The sequence below is a fragment of the Stegodyphus dumicola genome, chromosome 11, assembly GCF_044657685.1.
Source record: "Stegodyphus dumicola isolate Sdum_Otavi_A_Nest chromosome 11, ASM4465768v1".
Lineage (NCBI taxonomy): Eukaryota > Metazoa > Arthropoda > Arachnida > Araneae > Eresidae > Stegodyphus > Stegodyphus dumicola.
Window position 1 is genome coordinate 120,855,523 of NC_140778.1, and position 21,022 is coordinate 120,876,544.

At 33.6% G+C, this 21,022-nt stretch overlaps 1 protein-coding gene across 2 annotated transcripts in view; it reads left to right on the forward strand.

Moving 5' to 3' along the window:
* Positions 1-21,022, forward strand: part of LOC118193838 (uncharacterized) — a 147,310-nt gene that overhangs the window by 23,929 nt on the left and 102,359 nt on the right. For both annotated transcript variants that reach the window (XM_085827179.1, XM_085827180.1), the window contains exons 5-11: positions 3,055-3,300; positions 7,289-7,390; positions 8,539-8,640; positions 8,756-8,857; positions 11,025-11,165; positions 15,012-15,245; positions 18,460-18,696. In XM_085827179.1, the coding sequence (XP_085683305.1) occupies positions 3,055-3,300; positions 7,289-7,390; positions 8,539-8,640; positions 8,756-8,857; positions 11,025-11,165; positions 15,012-15,245; positions 18,460-18,696 (1,164 nt within the window). The remainder of the gene's footprint in view (positions 1-3,054; positions 3,301-7,288; positions 7,391-8,538; positions 8,641-8,755; positions 8,858-11,024; positions 11,166-15,011; positions 15,246-18,459; positions 18,697-21,022) is intronic.

Here is a 21,022-nt window from a genome sequence, read left to right on the forward strand (position 1 = left end):
GAAATCGATTCAATATGGCTTGGAATATCCTCTGGACAGAGCAAGGAACCAGAAAAATCCATGCCCAATTTTAAAGACTCCATTTGCATTCACCAAAAGTGAACGGTATGTTGTGGATTTTCTGCATCATTTATTTTTTGCCAGTACTTGTTCGAGAAGATAACTCCTACAGGCCTTAATACAAGCTTCTACAGATCTATGAACATTAGAAATCGTTTTCGAAGTTGATGTTCCATTTTTATTTTACAAATTCACATTTTTTGCATTTTTAATTTCTTTACGACCCCAGCTTTTTGGATAATTTTTTTCAAGTTAAAAAGTCGGTCATGAGAGTTGAATGAACAATATGAGAGTTGAATTTTTGTGCTTTTACTTTTTTTTAATTAAAAAAAAATTCTTATGAAGTATAGGTATCAAGGAACATTACAGCACTAAGGAATTTTTAAGAATCTTTAAGAAATTTATCAAATATTTACCTTATTTAAAACATTTTTTTAAATTCGACGGATTTGTTTACAAAACTAAAGGCTACATAAGAGTTTTATGGATACCGTGCTTATTATAATGGTATGGTTACAATGTTAGTACATTTTGTGGTATCCTCACTAAACTTACTAATAACGCTATGCTGTCTGAATAAACTGAATTTCGAGTAATAAATATTGAATTTAATTTAGATAAAGAAGGCTTTCAGGCTTGAAATAAATTCAATGTTTTACAGTGCATTATACTGTAGATGCCTAGTGTCTTCTATTGTAGATGCGTAGTGTATTATATAGTAGATGCAAATGATTAGCATTATATTATAGGGTAGGCCGTAGTTATTCAATGCGCATATAAACATAAATACGCTTCAAACCATAAACAGGAATTATGCCCTAAGGCAATGAATATGAAATGAGAGCTTGTTCACTTCAAATAAGATTTATGTTGTTGCTATTGTTACTTATGCTCACTTGTCTGACAGTAACATTAGGCCAAGCCCACAAAATTCCTCGTGACAAGGGGCGCAAAAATATACCTGTCTTTGGCAAAAGCCTTCAGCACCTTACAAGTGACAGTGCGATTTAGCTCACATCCGCCCCCAATTTTAATGGAGAACACCCCGGAGAGACGGGTCCGAGAGTCTCCCAAAGATTTATATGCCCGACTTTATATCATAGCCCATACTGGGCTGGAATATGCAAGAACTATTTATAGTTGTAGCTTGACGACCTGCGTGCCAAAACAATTATGCGGTTATGAGACAAGCGAAATGTGGTTTCAATACAGCATTGTTACCATAGAGTGATGGAAAGTTCAGAAAACGATTCTTTGTAATTGGAAAAAAAAACAGAAAACAATCTTTTCTTGAATGATATCACAGTACCACATATACAACCACTTCGATAATGACTGTAAAAGCATTCGCTTATAGCCTGCTGGAAAAAAAACTAACACGAATGTTGTTGACATTATTGTGCGTTGTTGTTCAGTTTGAAGAGTTGGCTTTCCAATAGCACATTTTCCTGTAGCCGTAATACAGTCATAGCACAATGTGATCAGACTTGCAGCTTATTTCTTACTAACCTGTACGGAGAAAGTTTACTTAAGGATAGATCCTTTTAATTCTTTACAGTGGAAAATAACTGTACTGAAATTAATGACACTTTGTTTTCAGTTCATGAGGTTTTTGCTTGTCGTGTTGGTATGACGTTTATTTTTAATTTTCTAACCCTCAAATATATTGCTACGAAATGGCCAGCTGCGGTAAGATAGCTTCCTCTCAAAGCAGGTTTAGGGTTGCCAGAAAATGGCAAGGGAAGACAGGGTTACCCCATTTGGTTCGCAATCGCCCATTTGCTGACATTTGGCGACACAATTGGCGATATGCCATAGACTGAAGGAAAACATTCTGGAATGAATCCTTACCAGTTTGGTCCAGAATGTTTCGAAGGCAAGCCAAAAGCTATATATACCCTGCCTGTATGCAGAGTAGTCTAGTGTCGAGTGTGTCGCAGTACCGCGAGTTGGTGCATCGCGGGTGTGCTTCGTTGAAGCTATCGAGTGTATCGGTCGAGTGCATAGCGAGCTGTAGAGTGGAGAGTCTCGAAAGTACATTGAGTTCCAAGAACGACCGAACCGAGTCTGGAGCTGTAATCTAGTGCTTTGCAGTGAAGCGCTTTTTACCGTTGTAGCCTGATAGCCTGAAGGTTATGTTGCTAATTGTTTCAGCGGGTTTGTCGTAGTTGCTCGACGACTGTAAATGTGTTTTTGGAGCTGTCCTGAGTAATACTGGCTAATAAATTGTGTTTTTGTTCTTCATCAAGTGTTGTCGTCAATCACTCCATATCCACGAACCCGTAACGAAGTAACATTATTATAGATATCAGCTGATTGCTTTTAATCAGGCAGAACGGAATAATTAAAAGATGACGTGAACTGAATGCTGGGTTTCACACATAACGTTTTTCAAGGCACCTGATACTTAGTCAAAAGGTATTAAAATTAAGACACAATAACACGCCGAATAAATACTATTTCAGAAGTCAAACAACAAAAATCAGTGTTATATTTACAAAATTTTCACATGTCTAGGTTCGATGGTTTTACCGAACCACCATCCTCAGCTGCAAAACCGAATATAGTATATATTCGGTATTCAAATATTAAGAAAAATACAGGATTAAGTGAAATTCAAACTTACAGCATTCTTCAGTCTCTGTATTAATACTCAACAGTTTTCAAAACAAATACAGCTATTACTTCTTAATACGTTTAATACTTAAACTCAACATTCTCGCCCAGATATTCATTTTATTTAATAATAAATAGCACTAAATGTTCAATAATTTTAATCATTAATAATTGCTGTTCATAATGAACACTGCTACTAATATCAGGCTTGGTTAGACTCTTCATAATGATTTTAAAAACCATTATTTAACATTTTGCTATTAGTAAAAGGCATGTTTTGGGCGAATAACTTAAACAAACTCAAATTGTTTAAGTAACTAAATAAATTTCAAATTACAGTTTTGTTGTTTTTTATGTTATCTGTGCATTAATTTTCAGACAAGCTGAAACCAAGATGTAACTATGATTATGAATGCCACTATGGCGGAAAATGCGTAGGTAATGTTTGTCATTGCCGAAAAGGGATGAGTGGCGGTAAGTGTGAGGAGATCAATGAGTGCCAGACATTAAAGGAAATATGTGAAAAAGGCAATGCGGTATGCAGCTACGATGTCGAAGAAGAGAAAGCTTTTTGTCAGTGTGAAGAAGGAAAGTCATACGATGGTATGACTGGAAAATGCAAAGGTAAGAATTACAATTTCATACGCAAATAAATTTTTTACGGAATAAATACGTTAATTAAAATCCATATCCTTTAAATTTTAAAAACAGTGAATTTAATTTAGGAATTAAATTTCTTTTTTCTTTATTTTTTATAATTTTTATGTTTTATTTGTATCAAAATTTGTTTCTTATTAGTTATTTCTTTTCCGCTATTTTCTTATGTATCTTTACTTAAATATTTTAATGGTGACAGAATAAATTAAATGCAACATTCGATGCATTTCTGATGTTTTGTTTTTCAACGTGAATGTTTTGTTTTTCAACGTGCTGTGAGAAGGAGAACAAACAATGAATGTCGAAGACTGTTAAACTTGTAAATTGTTACACATTGTAAGTAAGTAATGTAGCATAAATAAATGAGTTTATTAATTTAAACTTGAGTATATCAATTTTTAAAAAAAATCGTCTTTGTCTTATGCGTTTTAGGTAAAATATTTCTGAGATGAAAATGCTGGTTGAAGAGCTTTGAATCTGTCTATGTTTATCTTTCTTCATATCGGACGCATACTTTTTTGTACTAAATAAAATTGTACTACTTTTGGAAATTCATATATTTATGTATTTAAACTTGCAGTTCAACAGACATGACCTTCAGTACTTTTTCACAGCAAGTAAAAGTATCCGGAGCCTTAAGGTGGCTATGCAAAATTCGATGCATTTCTGATGCTTTATTTTTCAACGAGGAGAACAAACAATGAATGTCAAAATCCAGTTAACTAGTAAATTATTACATGTTGTAAATAAGTAATGTAGCATAAATAAACGACGTTTATTATTTTAAGATGGAGTAAGAGTTACTTTAGTGCACTGGAATAAGCCATTTTGCTTAAAATGGCAATAACATAAATAAAATAATTTTTAAATAAGCAGATTTTAAAGTAATAAGCTTAAACTAATTTTAATGAAAAAAAAGCTGTGAATTGTTCTTTGCTTTTTGGAAAACTTTCATCTAAAATGCAAATATATGTGCTGGTTTGAAAAGTTTTGAATCTGTCTGTGTTTATCCTTCTCTATATTGGACACACAAACCTTGTACCTAATTTTGTAAATTCATATATTTGTATATTTTTATTTGCATTTGAACAGACATGGCCTTCAGTACTTATTTATAGCAACTAAATTTCTCTAGCACGTTTTGAGGTGGCGAGTGAGTAAGACTCCTCTGTAGCTGTACGGCAGAAATGTGATTAACTTTTGCGTAAAACTCAAAAGCATCCGTTGCCAGACATTTCAACTTTTGCACATACATCACTGAAATCATTGATATACTGAAGTCCTACTTCATATTTCTAAGATATAGGTGGTTCAAAGGATAGAATTGCAAGAGAAAACGCTGCGAAGAACGGGACGAAAATCTACCCCTCTTTCCTTATCTTCCAACCTGTCAACGAGATTTTCTGCTCACCGTGTATTCTGAGTATCCCCTAAGCGTACAGATGCTATACACTTACAAACACCCATGACATCGCCGGAATTCAAACCCACAGCCACCGATGCGACAGTTAGCATTACCAACCATTATACCGTCTGGACGGCCTGTTCATGAAGACAAAAGTATAAAAGTTTTGTTTCTCCTACCAGAGTGGATATCTGCTTCTTTCGAAACAGCAAAACAGGCAAGGATAGAGTTACGTTCTCTCTGCCTCTCTCCTTAGTGTTCATCGCCAACCATTACAATACTATGACAATTGATGATGCATTCTGTACTTACCTCGGTATCCGCGTCTAGATTTCGCAAAAGAAATTTGGGCAGCTGTGGTATCCAAAGTTAATTAGTCAGTCTTTGTCGAAGGTATTTTTTGCAATGCAAGTGAATCAGTGTAGAAACAAAATTTTTGGAGTTATGTTACACGAGGGTTTCGCGTTACACCGCAGTATCAAAATTTCAGACATGAAGATAAGAGATAATGAATGGTGTAAACACATTTTAAGACAGTTTGGAATGGAAGTGAATGCGTTTACATATTAGAGGAAACAAAATATATTATTATCAACGAGATTTGAAAAAGGACAATTTTTCTTGTTTGTTTGTTTGTTGGTATGGTTTATTCCACCCAATCGATGACAACATCAAATCAGGTCCAAGAACCTTTGGATTTCAAAACTCCGAAGAGGACTCAAGGACAAGACAGCAGTTGGCTGCTCAGGCAAAAAATGCAAGGCGAGATTTGGGCAAGAGTGGTGTGGTTCAAGTTGCATTTCGGGAGCCACGGATAGACTTTAATGCCTAACACAAAATGTAAATCTCACAGATTACCAGTACGCATCCTGGCTTAAGTCATTTGTTCTAATCTATTTCTTGCCCTTATGAGTGCAGCGCCAGGCCAATTACCAACATATTACTCAGGTGTGGAGGTGAGAGGTGTTGATTTCTAACTTGACCCGAGAAGAAAGTTCCGAGAAAGAGAGACAGCCACCATCAGGAGAATCTTTACGGCTGCGCTCCCTGGCCAGTCCACATGCTATCTCATTACCATAAAGCTCCACATGGGAAGACAACCATTGAAAATATATCTTATTGTGGGCACTCAAGCAGTCCAAATGCTGGACAATGTAGTTCTGTCACCATGTTTCCATCTCTCACCCAAGTACAGTGCAGAGTTCCGGCTATTGCACAGAATCCAGATGTCAGTAGTGACTCCCTCATTGACACAATAACTCAAGGCCTGCACAGTAGAAATGAGTTCTGCCCAAAAGTCGGAGCAGTAGTCAGAATCTTAGAAATCTTAATTCCATTCCGCTGTCTGATAAATATTCCGCTACCCTAGATACCGCCGTCACCCCTGCTACCATCACTATAAATTATTAACACACCACTAGGGATTTGTGAATAGCCTCCAAAGCAAGCTGTCTAAGGCAATCAGGCTGCTACTTAGCTTTGTTAGTATAAGAGCAAAGTTCGGTCTTAAAAAAAATCCATCACTAAATGCCACAGCAAACTCCGGAGAGCAAACGAGAGAAACGTGTTCAACGTGACTTTGCAGCCATCCCTCATTTTCATCAAGCCTGAGCGGGCTTCTTCTCTTCAGACGACGGTTTTGTTGCAGTTATGTACATATCTAGATGTTCTGTGTTGATCACCATAACTACTGAGCTTAGCAAAACATTTGGTCAATAGATACCTACTCCTGAGTCTGAGGAGTTGAAGGTCGGCCTCATACAGGAATTGAGGAGACCAGTAATCTGGCAGGCAACAGTTATACCCTTTCCAGTTTATCTATGTTGCTGACAGAAGCGACCTGATAAACCTGAACACCATATTCCAGGACAGGCCTAAGGGAAATGTATGTGTTTCCCAGGGACTCAGCGTCAGAGTACTTTCTTTAATTCCACATTGGGAGGTATTCGGAGATTCCTCTTAAGTGTTAAATTGTGAGATATCATAAAAATGGAGAATAATAATGCTAATATGAACTATAGTATTGAAGACAATAAGCGATGATATAATTAATAGTTTTATTTAATATAGTCATTTTAATCGAATAAATTCTTCCTCCCTCCTTCAAAGTTACAATCACTACGTTTTTCTTCGTTTAATATTTCTTTCTTCGTTTTTTGCTACAAAATTAGTAAAAACATTAGATGTATGCAAGTAAATACGATTCATCGCATTAAAGAAATCTGAAAAAATAAATCTGATTCGCTATGAACCTTTTCAGGAAAATTGTACTAAATCAGTTTAGGAAATATTAAAATGCTTAATGGTAAGACTTACTGCAAAGACACTGTACTGGAGTGATATATGAGACTTCTTTAAGCTCTTTGAAATATGACTTGCAATGAAGTTCCATTCAAAGCCTACTCACAACGAGAATTTGCAATAAAATTAACTGAAAAGTTTTAACTGGTCCGTTCCTTATGATCTATATTTAATTACACCATATATGTACGTTATTATTTTGAACTGAATATTTTCAAGTATTCTTTTTACCTAAATTTGAACTTATAGATTGCAGATGCATGAAAAATGCGAAGTGCACTTTTGACGGAAACGGAGAACCATTTTGTAGATGTATTAAGGGATTTAAATACTTCGAAGGACAGTGCAAAGGTAAGAAGGATTTCTATAATATTTATACTTAATACATCTATATCTACACTAATAAATATCTATATCTACAATAAACTATATAAAGAACGCATAAAACAGAGTCTAAAGGAAGATTCACTTATAATTTAAAAAATGAAAAGATAGAAAATGAAAAAAAAAATGAAAAATAGAAAAGATGCCTAAGTGACAAGTATCTAAACCAAGCTTTAACTAATCATGGACACTTTCCCTTTTATTATAATAGGTTTTCGATTAAAAATTGTGCCTGTCCATGTGGCATGAGTAATGTCGATATTGAACACCTGTTGTTTAGATGCTCTTCTATGAAAAATATTGTTCTAAGATTTATTCCAAATATTGCTAAATTTAATACTCTAAAGTATCTATATAAAAATACAGTGACTAAATTGAAATTGTCAAATTTCATAAAATATGTATCTGTAAATGAAATGAATTTATATATTGATTGTTTTTAAAATTCCCCTGTCTGTTTAAAGGAAAACTAGAATGTTTATAATATTCTGTTATTTTATTTCTATTGTATATGTAAGTAACATATTTTATGCATGCAAGTAACATGTGTTATATTTTACAAAGTATGCAATAATATGCTTTTTTTGGTATAGCTGGTAAATCTCACCAGCTCCTAGACTTTAAGTTCATATTTTAGTTGTTTATTCTATTTAAAGTTATTTCAGGTAGTAAGGTGGTAGTTCTACTGCTTAATGGGCCTGATTTAGGCCTTGTTCTAGATCTCAATATTTCTTTAATTAAATAGCTCGACTAAGCCCTGTTAAGCCTCTAATGGCGGTACAGGAACTTCAACTGGTCATACAACGTATACAGTAATATCTATATCTATACTAATAAAATTTCCCATTAGCTGGTATTCGCAGAGCCAACGTTTTTTATATAATGGGTGAATATTGCTCATGTATTAGTCTCCTATTTCAAAGGTCATGATTTTCAGGAAATGTCAATGAACGAAGAGTACCTGATAACAGATGTTGAATTATTTTAGGCCCGAATTGAATGCGAGCAACATATATAATGGTTTATAAGTATATTTTCTCAAACTATCATATGCACTTAGCATCATATAATTATGAGTTTAGAAGCATCGAATCTATAATTTTGTTCATTCACAGAGTGTGACTGTGGACCCCATGGAATTTGTGCTTTTCGCTGGGATGGAGTTAAGCTATGCAAATGCCATGAAGGTTATGCGGATTTTGAAAAGAAATGTAAAGGTAAAAAGGAGTCAACACTATTTTTATGGCTTTAGATATTGATATTTTATAGCTTTTCATCATAATGTTTGGTACTTTTAGAAATATTTCTGCTATTTATATTTTGTTATTACAGAGTGCATTTGTGGACCTAACGAGCGTTGTTATTTTGGTATTGCTGGAGAGCAAAAGTGCGGCTGTGTCGAAGGGTTCTCAGTATTTAAAGGAAAGTGCTTAGGTAAGAATAGTGCTATATATTTTTGCAATTCAATTTTCATAAATCTTTATGACAGCTTTGTTCATACCTCTACATCAAAATAATATTTAAATTAGTTTAATTGTTGAATTTCCTGCTGAAGACGGGCAAAATAAAACAACCAACAACCTCAAAATAACAACGTTAGATTAACTTCAGATCCAAATGAAGACATGTTGAATAAAATATGCAGATGTTGCAATAAAATTACATTGCAAATAAACACATCAACATTCTCGTTAAAAATACTTCACAAACTAAATGTTTTCTGCAGCCAAACTTTATTATACTATACATTTTCTGATAAATTTATTTCCTTAACCTCAAAGTACACTCATGTCCATAAATTAAGGATAATTCGGAGTCACGCAAAAATCGAACTCTAAAATAAATATATCACCTGTAAAATCACTACACACATCTTCAAGAATCATATGCAAATTTCAGGAAGTAACCAGATGACACCGATGGTACGTCACAATGACAAGAGTGTAAGAGAGTGATATATAAGGAATACAGGCAAAGAAGTAAAATTGTTCGGAGGCGCTTTATAAGCATTTCAGTGCAATAACCGAATAGTTATGACACAAAGGACGCATTTGGATGATTTTTTACGTGGTAGAATTATTGGCCGTCTGGAATGTGGGCGTACCCAACTGAAAGTATCAGACGACGTTGGAATTGCCCAGAGTTTCATCTCCAGGCTTTGGCAACGATTCCAAGATGATGGTAATGTGAGTAGACGTTACAGCAGAGGTCACCCCAGAGTTACAACGCCGAATGAGGGCCGGTATTTGGCAGTTACTGCCAAAAGAAACAGGCCAAGCACAGCCTCAGACCTGTCTCGTCAGCTCTCTTCAGCCACTGGTACGACAATTTCAAGGCCGACCGAGAACAGACGCTTAGGGCAGATTAGTCTATATACTCGTTGACCTATCAGATGCGTTTCACTTACTGCAACTCACTGTCGCCTGCGGTTAGCCTGGAGTAGAGAGCATGCATTGTGGACACCGCAACAATGGGCTTGTGTGATGTTTTCCGACGAGTCCAGGTTTAGCTTGCAGTCTGATTCTCGCCGGACCTTCATATGGAGAGCTCCAGATTCCACCAAGAAAACATCATTGAACGACACCGTTACGGTGGTGCATGAGTGCTCATTTTGTGGTGGAATTATTCTGGGTTCCAGAACTGACCTGCATGTTCAAATTGGAACCATGACAAGCCAAATCTATCGGGACGTCATTCTGGAACAACATGTACGTTTGTTTCAGGACGCCATGGGCTCCCAATTTGTGTTTGTGGATGACAACGCCCGTCCTCACCGTGCAAACATCGTAAGCGAATGCCTTCAATTGGAAGATATCACCCGTATGGACTGACCAGCATTCTCACCGGACTTGAATCCAGTAGAGCACGTGTGGGATATGCTTGGCCGACGAGTTGCACCCCGTCGACCTCCTCTTACATGTCTACCGGAACTTCGGAGAGCATTGAGTTTTGAGTGATGTAATATCCCCCAAGATCAGATCGATAATTTGATACTCAGCATGCCTAGGCGTTGTACGGTCTGTATTGCATCGTCTGGGAGACATACATTGTATTAACAATCATACCAACCATGTAATATTGGTTTTTTGTAAATAGGTTTTTTTTTTGTAATTTACTTCAGGGAGAAAAAATCGCTAATTTTTTTTAATAATATCAAACATATAGCATCTTTTTTTTGCTCTTTACCTTTTGTTTAATAAATAAGCTTTACAAATAAGTCAAATTTGTTTTGCTTCTAAGTCTTCCTTTGCCTGATTTTGCATTATCCTTAATTTATGGACATGAGTGTATTTGGAATGCTGAACGTTTTCTTGAACGATGCTGAAGGTATTTTACAAATAACTACAAGTTAAAGAACAGATAGCCTTCTACAAAAGTAATTTTTAAGCAGACCTTTCTTAATTTTTGCTAATAAATTATGACTAATGTAATAAATTAGGGTCTAAATAAGGTTATGGTGTTACTTCTGTGAGGTATGTAATGGTTAATAAAATAAAAATTACAAGCTACTTTTTTCAATATGATGTGAAAAGTACATTTTACGCTGATTTCAGGAAATGTGTTTCATTCAATTTTCTTATGATATATTTTGATTTTATAGAGTGTAGCTGCGGAACCAATGGAACGTGCTATTTCGATGAAGATGGTAGAAAACAGTGTAAATGCGATCCAAGATATGTAGAATACGAAGGACAATGTATATGCGGGGAAGGATATGTCGAATACGAAGGAGAGTGTAGAGGTTAGAACATTTCAAAATTATTTTCAATTAAATTACATGTTATAAATTCATAATTTTCGGAGGATGTATTTTTAAGATTCTAGACTGATTTCAATATAGAGTTTCATATTAACACATTGATTACATTAACGTACTGATTACATAGAGGCTTATATAACCGTGCAGGCGGTAGAGTGGTTGGGGGAGCCAACTGCGATACCGAAGGGCCCGGGATCGAATCCCGCGGAAGGCATGCTTGCAAATTGTCTGTCCCCTCATTGGAGCTAACGGTGGCCGCTTATTAGGTGCCTGCACAATAAACTGGCCACGACTTCTGTGGCCAATGCTGATAAGGCATGTGCTCGCTAATTGATCAAAAGGAAATCGAGGCTTACATGGAATATTTTATTCAAATAAATAGAATGCAGCATTGTAGGTAAAACGGGGCTTACATACATATTTTATTCAAATAAATAGATTGCAACACTGTGGGTAAAGCGGGGCTTACATACATATTTTATTCAAATAAATAGAATGCAGCACTGTGAGTAAATCGGGGCTTACATACATATTTTATTCAAATAAATAGAATGCAGCATTGTGGGTAAAGCGGAACTTGCTTTTTTGATGTCTTAGGTACAGTTTAACAATTAAAAAATTAATCGATACATTTTTCGGGTTTATTTATTTTTTTTTCAGAAGTAATTCCTAAAGCCTTTTCAGTGGTTTAATTGCTTTGCTATCTATATGTGTTATCTGCAAAATCTTTCATTTCTTCATTTGATAGTCTTTCTCTATCATATTTCAACTAAATCTTAATGTCCTTTTCATCAAATTCGTTAATTTCTTCTCCATAGCTACAGCATTAATTTGAGTAATCATTTCATTTCTCTCTACAGTTTCTCCTACATCTTCGCAAATTTCTGGCCAAAGGCCTTTCTAAGTTTTACCCACACAGATCGACATCACTCCTTTTTAAGCTTACTTGATATTTCGGAAAGCACATGCGATGTTGTAATTTACCCAAACTTCCACTACCGTAATTTCATTAGAATTAATTTTGTCACTTAAATATTGAAAATTTTGTCGCAAGTAGTATGTTTTAAATTTGTTACATACGTGATATAACTGATGCTATATTTTGAAGCATATAGACGAATTTCACTGGACTACAAATATCGAGAGATTCTAAATTTTTTTATAGTTAGGAGCATCGCTGTCAAACAAAACGTTTTTGATTCAATGTTATGTTCATGGTAATAAAGCTTTACCGATGAAAAAAAATTCGTGCTTAATTCAAATTTCAGAAACTTCTATAGTGAGTCAAACTTTTCTCTTCGATCACAATATTAAGAGAAATTTTGTTTTGCACATTCCTTTCAATCGCCGGGCTGTTTTAGAATGATACAGAAGAAAATGCTTGAATACTTGTTTTTGACAAAATATTTTATTACTTATACGTTAATTTTACTTAGACGTCACCTACTTAGACATACATAGACGTTCAATTAGACGTTCTTAGACGTTCAGTTCGACGTCACTTACTCTTTTTCATTCACGCTTAGTATGATAATAAAAATAAACAATTGTAAGTAAAAGCATTGAGTGACTAATACTATCTGAACGGAAACACTCAGTAAAGAAAATTAGCGTAGGTCCGATTATCAAATTCGATATTGCTATACACTTTTCTAAATACCTGAATTTACTTATTTATAATTTGGTTTTCATGCATTTCTGTATCATTGTATTTTTAGTCCAAAGGGATTTGAATCCCGAAGGACTATTAGTTTCGTTTTGGCATTTTGCGTCGGACTCATAAATGTCGGTTCACTTTTCAAACTGTTGCCACAAAATGTTAGAGTCCTGCATTATATTTGAAGAAATTAAATAATGAAAAATCTGCATAAATGTATGTATATTTCTCCCATTGTCATAAAATAACGGTACATAGAGTCATCGAATTTTGAATAACGTAATCCTCCAACGAATATGAGCATGTGGAAGACCAAATTTGAAATTTGAAATTTGTTTTATGATCGATTTCCTATTTTTTAAAACTTTGACGAATTTTTGATTAACAAACTCAAGGATTTCAAAGCGAGCAATGGCAACGTTGTGCAGAAAAAACATTTTTATCTCCAGCGCGTGAGTCTCTGTATCGGAAATTCTAAAGATATGCTCGTTTTAAAACTATTTTGCGATATTGCTGTTGCACTGGATCTTATGGTTTAAGTGCGAGGAACATGATATTTAATAAAGAAAGGTAACACACAAAATGTTAAAAAACGCCCCTTTGGACGTAATTTAAAATCTGAAACGTTTCAGATTTTTTTTTATTAATTTATTTTCTTATTTATTCAGTTATTCTTAATAGCAAATTTACTGAGCATTTCATTTAATTTCGATACTTTCACTATTTCGCGATCGAATTATTTATGTGTTTATTTCGTGAATTATAGTATACATCGGTTAGTTCCCAATTGATTTAGATATTTCCGTTTTAAGGATAGCTCAAATAAAACCAGAAAACATAAATCACCAGTCTTTCGCGATATTCTGGAAATTTCTAGAAAACACATTTTTGACAAGTTAGCAGTTTCCACGAAGCTTCCAACCGTGCTTTCACTTCCCTTTGAGCAGCACTGTAAATACGATTGAGGATATAAGCCTGAATCTATTGGACTGAGACATGTAATGTGCTTACACTGCTAAGCTCCTGCTCCTTAACTAATTACCACGTTTCACTTTGCTCCGTGAGTGATTTAGGTGAACTGCGATATTCCTGAAATGCTAAGGAAAATTTTAACATAACTCTTTTTTCCTCTTTTACTATATGTAGGCTATATATTACTTTATATTACAGTAAGACCCCGCTTAACGCGGGGGATACGTTCCATCGAAGTAGAGCGTAATGCGAAACAGCGCTAAGCGAGGCTATCTTAACATGTAAATAATGGGGTTAGGGGAAGACGGATAAAAAATGGTTAGGCATTAAATTTAATAATGTTTTTTTAATAAAAATAAAATCAAACATTTATTTCTTACAAAAATAAAAACAATATAAACGCATATACTTTTAAAAACAAATAAAATTCTCAGTCAGATCATTCAGTCTATTCTGGGTTTCCAATTTTCTGCCTTTTTGTCAAGAAGGCATTATGATAGATTGGCTTAATGGCATATTGCGTTCAATTTCGTCGTCGATCCATATAGACAGTCGTTTTCCCATTTCCTCTATAATGTTATTTCTAGAACGGGTAATTCTAGTTGCAGAGCTTGATGTAGTTGCAGTTGCCGATGACAGTATTTTTTCTTTATTCTTAAGAATTGTCCTTATTGTTGAAGTTGCCAAAATCAATGCAGCACTAATTTGAGATTGACGTTCACCAGAATCTAATATTCTAATCACTTGCATTTGAGTTTCCAGTGAAATATTTTTTCTGGTTGCTTTCTTTTCTTGTTTTTTATTATCACCCATGATAAAAACTAAAGATCATAATAGTTGTCACTGTATTAATCGTTATAGTATTATACAAATTTAAACTTACAATAATGTCAACAAATGTTGTTTCAAATGATTAAAAAGCAAGAAACACAACTACACTGTTTCGGATATGTTATTTGGAAACCTAGCGCTGCGCACAATTTCGGAGAATCCCCGGGTTGAAATAAAAGAGCGCTAAACCGAAACAGCGCTAAACGAAACAGCGTTAAGTGGGGTCTTACTGTATATATTACTTTTACTATATATTACTTTTACTATATTTTGCTTATAAGCGTTGTTATGTCCTCCACTTTTATTTAGAGATTTGAATTACTTGAAATATATATTTCTTAATTTCATAAAAATCTATCGTTTTCTAGAACGCTGTTCTGATGATTCTTATTGCAAAAATGGTGGACAATGCACAGATGGCTTTTGTAAGTGCAGAGAAGGTACAAAAGGAGACAGATGTGAAATCCTAACTAGATGCACAGAGGAACTGAACAGAGAATGCGCTAAAGCGAATGCTAAGTGCATATTTGATAAAGCATCAAGTAAAGTGTCTTGTGTATGCATTGATCAGGCAAAGGTATATAATGGTAAAACATGCGTAGGTAAGTTTATTCATGTTTCATACTTGTTTCTCTTTTAAACCGAAAGTGTTCAAGATGAAAAAACTCATTATTATAAAATTGTCTCTAACTTTTGCCTGTTATATCATTTTTCGTATACTGTTAAATTAAATAATCATTTATTTCATGTTGACAGTAATAATTTTTATTTATTTTTAAGTGTAATTTAATCTTCTCAAGCATTTTAATTAATTAAATTTCTTTTAATTTTCTTAAGAACAATTATTTATTTATTAAGCCCGAGTACTTTTATATTTAAGTACACGTTTGATTAATCTTAAACTGGCGTGGATTTTAAATAAAGTTTTATTGATTTTGAGAATGCTCAGTCAAAAGTCCTTCTTTCATCAGAAAATAAATTTTTCAAAGATAAGAACATTAACAACCATATTTGTTTAGCAATCAATGGGAGTTCACAGAGAAGCTGAACATAACAGCGTCTAATTTGTAATGAAACATAAAAAGAAAGATAACAGAAAATGTTGGATGAAAGTTGACTGAAATTTCCGAAACTTTCAAATTTTTGGAATTGTTGCGTTCTTAAAATGTTTAACTGTTCTGAATATTAAAAAAACGCTTTAAGCAAATCCAGTTCATCACTTGAAGAGTTTTTTGAACACTAATTTGAATCCAATTCTTCCGATCGCTTCGAAAGTTAAGTTATATCTTGTTATGTTTCATTATTATTTCCTCCAAAAATGGCATCGATAGTTTTATTCAAAATCTCCACAAATATAAGTCTTCTTTTTTTTTTTTTTTCCTAATTCTAAAAGGCAAGAGATATTACATTAAATAGCATGAAATACAGGATTGCTCTTCATTGCTTAACCGTTTGAGTCCCAGGGGATATTGAAAAAATACTGTCGAAGAATCCCAAACAGCGCAACCGCGCTTTCTCTAAAATAAGTACGAAAAGACCCAAGCAGCGCGATGGCCCTTTGTTTATTTTACATCCATGTGCACGTTATTTAAATGAAGTGCCATCAACATCAAGTGCACCGTCAGTTGTTCGCAATGTTTGAAATGTACTGGGTTTTCTTGACATAAAATCTAAACAGCGCGATCGCACTGCTTGAAATGTACTGGGTTTTCTTGACATAAAATCTAAACAGCGCGATCGCACTGCTTGAGACTCAAAGGGTTAACATAATAGTATAGTACTGGAATAAAACGTGTTGACTAATACGTTTCTTCTTTAAGAAAATAAATTTTTACAGACTAATTGATTATTTGCGCTCTGTATATTTTTTTCTTTAAAAGGCTGGAATCAATACTTGTATCTATTAATTACTGGAATAATGAAACTGAAATTCATTGTCCACAAAGTTAATAATAAATTGAAAATATCACTAGATTATGACATTCCTAACTTTTTGGTTATATTGTAAGACTCATTACTGTAATGTATTTATACTAAAAAAGAGGGGCTTTTTGATTTTCAGTCCCCTTTTTAAGTACAATATTATTGGTTATTTAAAACTTAATTGCGATTAATTAACGTATTCTTTAACTTTTTTAAAATTTCCTTGAAGAGCAGCCGAAATTTTAAATCTGTAGCTTGAAATTTTAATTATACAAAATAAAATTTTAAATCCGTAGTGTAGAGAATCTAATTAAAAGTACTTTTTCACGAATTACTAAATTTATAAACTTCAAGTCACATAAATGCTAATAAACTTTGGATTCTGAACACCTCTCATCACTAAAACATTTTCTGAATAAGAATAGTATGGATTAAGGACCCGTGTCTCGAACGATGAACATGAAAGCTAGCAATAAATGAAATCCAAAGGTATTTCAAGTAACATCTGACACAAAAAAAAAAAAATTAAATTCTGAAAACAAGATTTCAAATATTCTCCATTACTTAACATGGATGGACAAAATTTGGCTACAAATGAATTACAGGATCGTGAATTCAGGCAACAGGAAATTATGGCTGGATTGTATTGTAAGTAAAGATTTTGACAGATTTGATACTGCGAATTTTGTTATCTATGAGATCTGTTTCTAAGCAAAACCATGGGTTTGAAAAATTAATAGTGAAGGCATACTAGAAGTTATGGTATATACTAAGCCTATTTTTATAGGCTTAGCGGCGAAGAACTGGAAAAACTACTAAAATGAGCAATGAAAGACGATTCTAGAGGAAATGTTTTTACAGCAAGAAGAAGAAGAAAAGGGAGATAATTTTATTTAAAATTTACTCCAACCTAAGGTCACTTTTTTGCTTGATTTTAAATAATTATAATTCTCCAGGCTGCGAAAATTTTGCAAAATGGCGTAAAGTGCAGGGGTTTATAGAATTTTGTCACCTTGGTAAAATAGAAGTAAGCTGCAGCATAAGTGTTTTCATAGAGATACTGAGGTTACTGTACCATAACATTTGCTCTCTTTGACTAAGTTTCAACCAGGATGGTGATTTTGACGTCCTCGACTCGTAAGTCGCAGCAGATAGATAAAGAGAAGTCATTGTCTCAAGCAGCCAAAAGAGGAAAGTTTAACTCTGAATTAACATAACCTTATTCATCTACTGACCTTGGGGAATTCTGTGTTTCCCTTTAAATAAATTCTAAAACATAAGCAGAGAAATTATATTGTACTTGTGAAGGCTCCGCTGGATCTCAGCAGATTCGAATGGCCTTAAGAGGTGTATAAAACAAAAAAGAAGCTGTAGAGAGACACCTGCCTGATATTTTTATAGAAGAGACCTTACCACCTGCTATTCTATACAAAACCTTTTTCCCCTTTCCCTTCCTCGCAACCTTCCGATCATGTCTGCTTCGTCAACTCTGCTTCGTATAACTACGGTAAAAGTTAAGAATTCTTCTGTTTTAGCAAGCATTTTTTTTTTTATTGGGAATTAGACTTAATGATTCCCATTTGATTTGCTACATAAATATGTTCCGAATTAATATAGAAAAAGTTTAAATAAACAATCATTTGTGCTTAAGAAACGAATTAATCTAATTTATATTTATTTCCCAAAGCTAAATTAGTTTCGGGTGGCGGATAGCATTTAGGGAAAAAAATTACATTCGTGAACAGAAGTTTGATTGCATTTTTCTAATATAATATCATACATATTTTCATAAAAAAATATTTTTAAATGTCATATAGCTTTGTATTTGTTGACAGTAAAGGCTACGAACAATTAGTTAGATAATAATCAAATTCAATTTGTATTCAACTACAGAAAAATGTCAAACGAGCTCTGACTGTCTTCATGGCGGTACGTGTATAGATAATGTCTGCCTGTGCAAGAATGGTACCAGTGGCAGCAGATGTGAGATCGTCGAAGAATGTGAGAGAAGAGGGCACATATGTGAAGAAGCCAATGCAATATGCTTATACGATATTGAAGAAGAGGAAGTGTATTGTAAATGTAAAGAAGAGGGAAAGACGTATGACATATTAACTGAAAGATGCCGAGGTAAGACAAAAAAATTTAAATGTATGTTTATGCATTTTATGTATCAGATATCAGTTATGCAAGTTAATACAAATGTATAACAAGTGTGAGAATTAATTTTTATTATTCAAATTATCAGTGTTTTCATGATTTGTACAAAGGTACAAAATGTTTACCACATTCTCAAACAAAATAACTCACTTTAAATGTGTTTTCAAAGGAAGATGAGCAGTTATGTTCATACAAAAGCAAATGCTTCTATAATAATCTAGGATTTAAAAACAAATAAACTATTATGAATGCAAAACTTTTTATATCAAATATTCAATTCAGATATATATATCATTATCATAGGTATTAAATTTTTTTAACTTTTGTATATTTTATGTAGATTACAATCAGGAAACTCTTCTCTTCGAAAGACTTAAATTCAAATTTGCGACTGCGTTATTGAAAAAAAAAAAGAAAAGCAAGAAACAATGTTTTGGAAAATTCGATGTGGATTGTTACTTTGTCTTCCATCAGCTTCTTTCTAGCGCTAAGAAAAATCAATGATCTAATTATACATAATACTTTGTCATACTTTCTCTATCTATTATCCTTTTACGCTACGTTATTGAGGGCTGAGCAAACGTTTACCTGTCTTAGAAACAATACATTCGTTGAGGTATTTATGTCTAAGCAATCCATTCCTTTTCGTATCTGCCTAAGGCGAATACATTCTTTGCGGTATTTTATTGAAAGCAAGCTTATTGTTAATAAATAGTGGAAGTTCCATGAAGTCAGCCCACTATTTTTCTGGAAGTGAAACTCTGAAAAGAGTACCGGTGTTCACTGTTAACATTACTTTAACCACCAATACATTATTTATAGAATAGGATGAATCCGTTTATATAGAGAAGGGTTCTGTTTATCTGTACGGTAAAGCATGCTTAGACTATTTGCTTAAACGAAAGGATGTCTTCTTGGAGGACTCTCGAAAGAAACTGGCTCGTATCCACGAGCCATTCCTGTTATACAATAAAGAAACCAAAAGATACATAACAATAAAAGAAGAAGTGAGCCTGAAGCTCTATGTAAGAGTCAGTAACATGACCGCAGTTAAACAAAGTATCAGTAATTATTGAAATCCAGTTTGTTACATTAAGCAGAGGAATTGGGCTTATCGCGTTAAAGACCAATGGTTATACAAATTGTGGGTAAAATACAAAAATAGTGATAAAACAATTATCTTAGTTAATCTTACTCATTATCCACGCCAGAGTTGTAGCTAAACATGAAACATTGAATGCATATAAATTTGCTAATGTTTTGAAGGCCAAAGGTGACTTAGAAGGAAAGCAGATAATATCGAAGTTAGATAATACTTCATGAATACTTTTTATTTTAAATATTTACAGCGCTATAGTTTTAATCACCATCACCGTACACCATTTTAACGAGAGTTTCAAAATTCGACAAAAAGATCTTTGATTCTCAATTTAGGTCTGATATCCAACGTTCAACAATCTTCGATTCTCAATATTAAGTTTCATTTTGTTTACTTGGTATAGTTCAGAATAATTTAAATACGACGATACATCTTCAAAACATCCTAAGGTTATTGGATTCATGTAAAAATACCGTGGACGGAAACTTCGCGAAGAAAACAACACAACGCAAAAATGTCGTCGGACAAAACAACGTGGACAAAAGAAAGCAAGGAGAAAATATTGCAGTTGTAAACGTCATGGTACAAGACAACGTCTTCGAGAATAAAGCTGTTCAAATACTTCGCAGTTTAAGAACATCGTAGTCGAAAACATCTGGGTAAAATGTAAAGCACCCACAAATCAACGCATGATGATAACATCGCAGATATGCATTTTTCGGGCTTTAAAAGCTGTAAATGCATATTCGAATAATGATTCTTGAGTGCAAGAAGGAACGAAGAGTAGTTTTAATTTTTATTTCATATTTTTTAATTAACTGTTTAATTAACTGTCATTAATTTTTTCTCAAAAGGTAAAAATGAAATTTTAGCATTCAAAAACTGAAAATGAGTAGGAAATTAAATCTGCTTACAACAATTAACATTTTAAGCTTACGTAGTTAATTAATATAGGTCACTAATTAATTAGTCTTTTTATAAGGTTTTATTGTATTTTCTCATGAAAAATATAATATAAAAAAATAATTAGGAACAGGAAGAATAGTAGCTGCTTGAGGTTACCTCTATCCTAAATTGCTTAGTTAATTAGCAAATTATCAGATTATTCTCTTTCACCTTTACTAATTTGATCTTCTCTTAGCAAAAATTAAATCGTGTTATTGTTATTCGTGTTTTCAAACTGCCGTTAACATACAA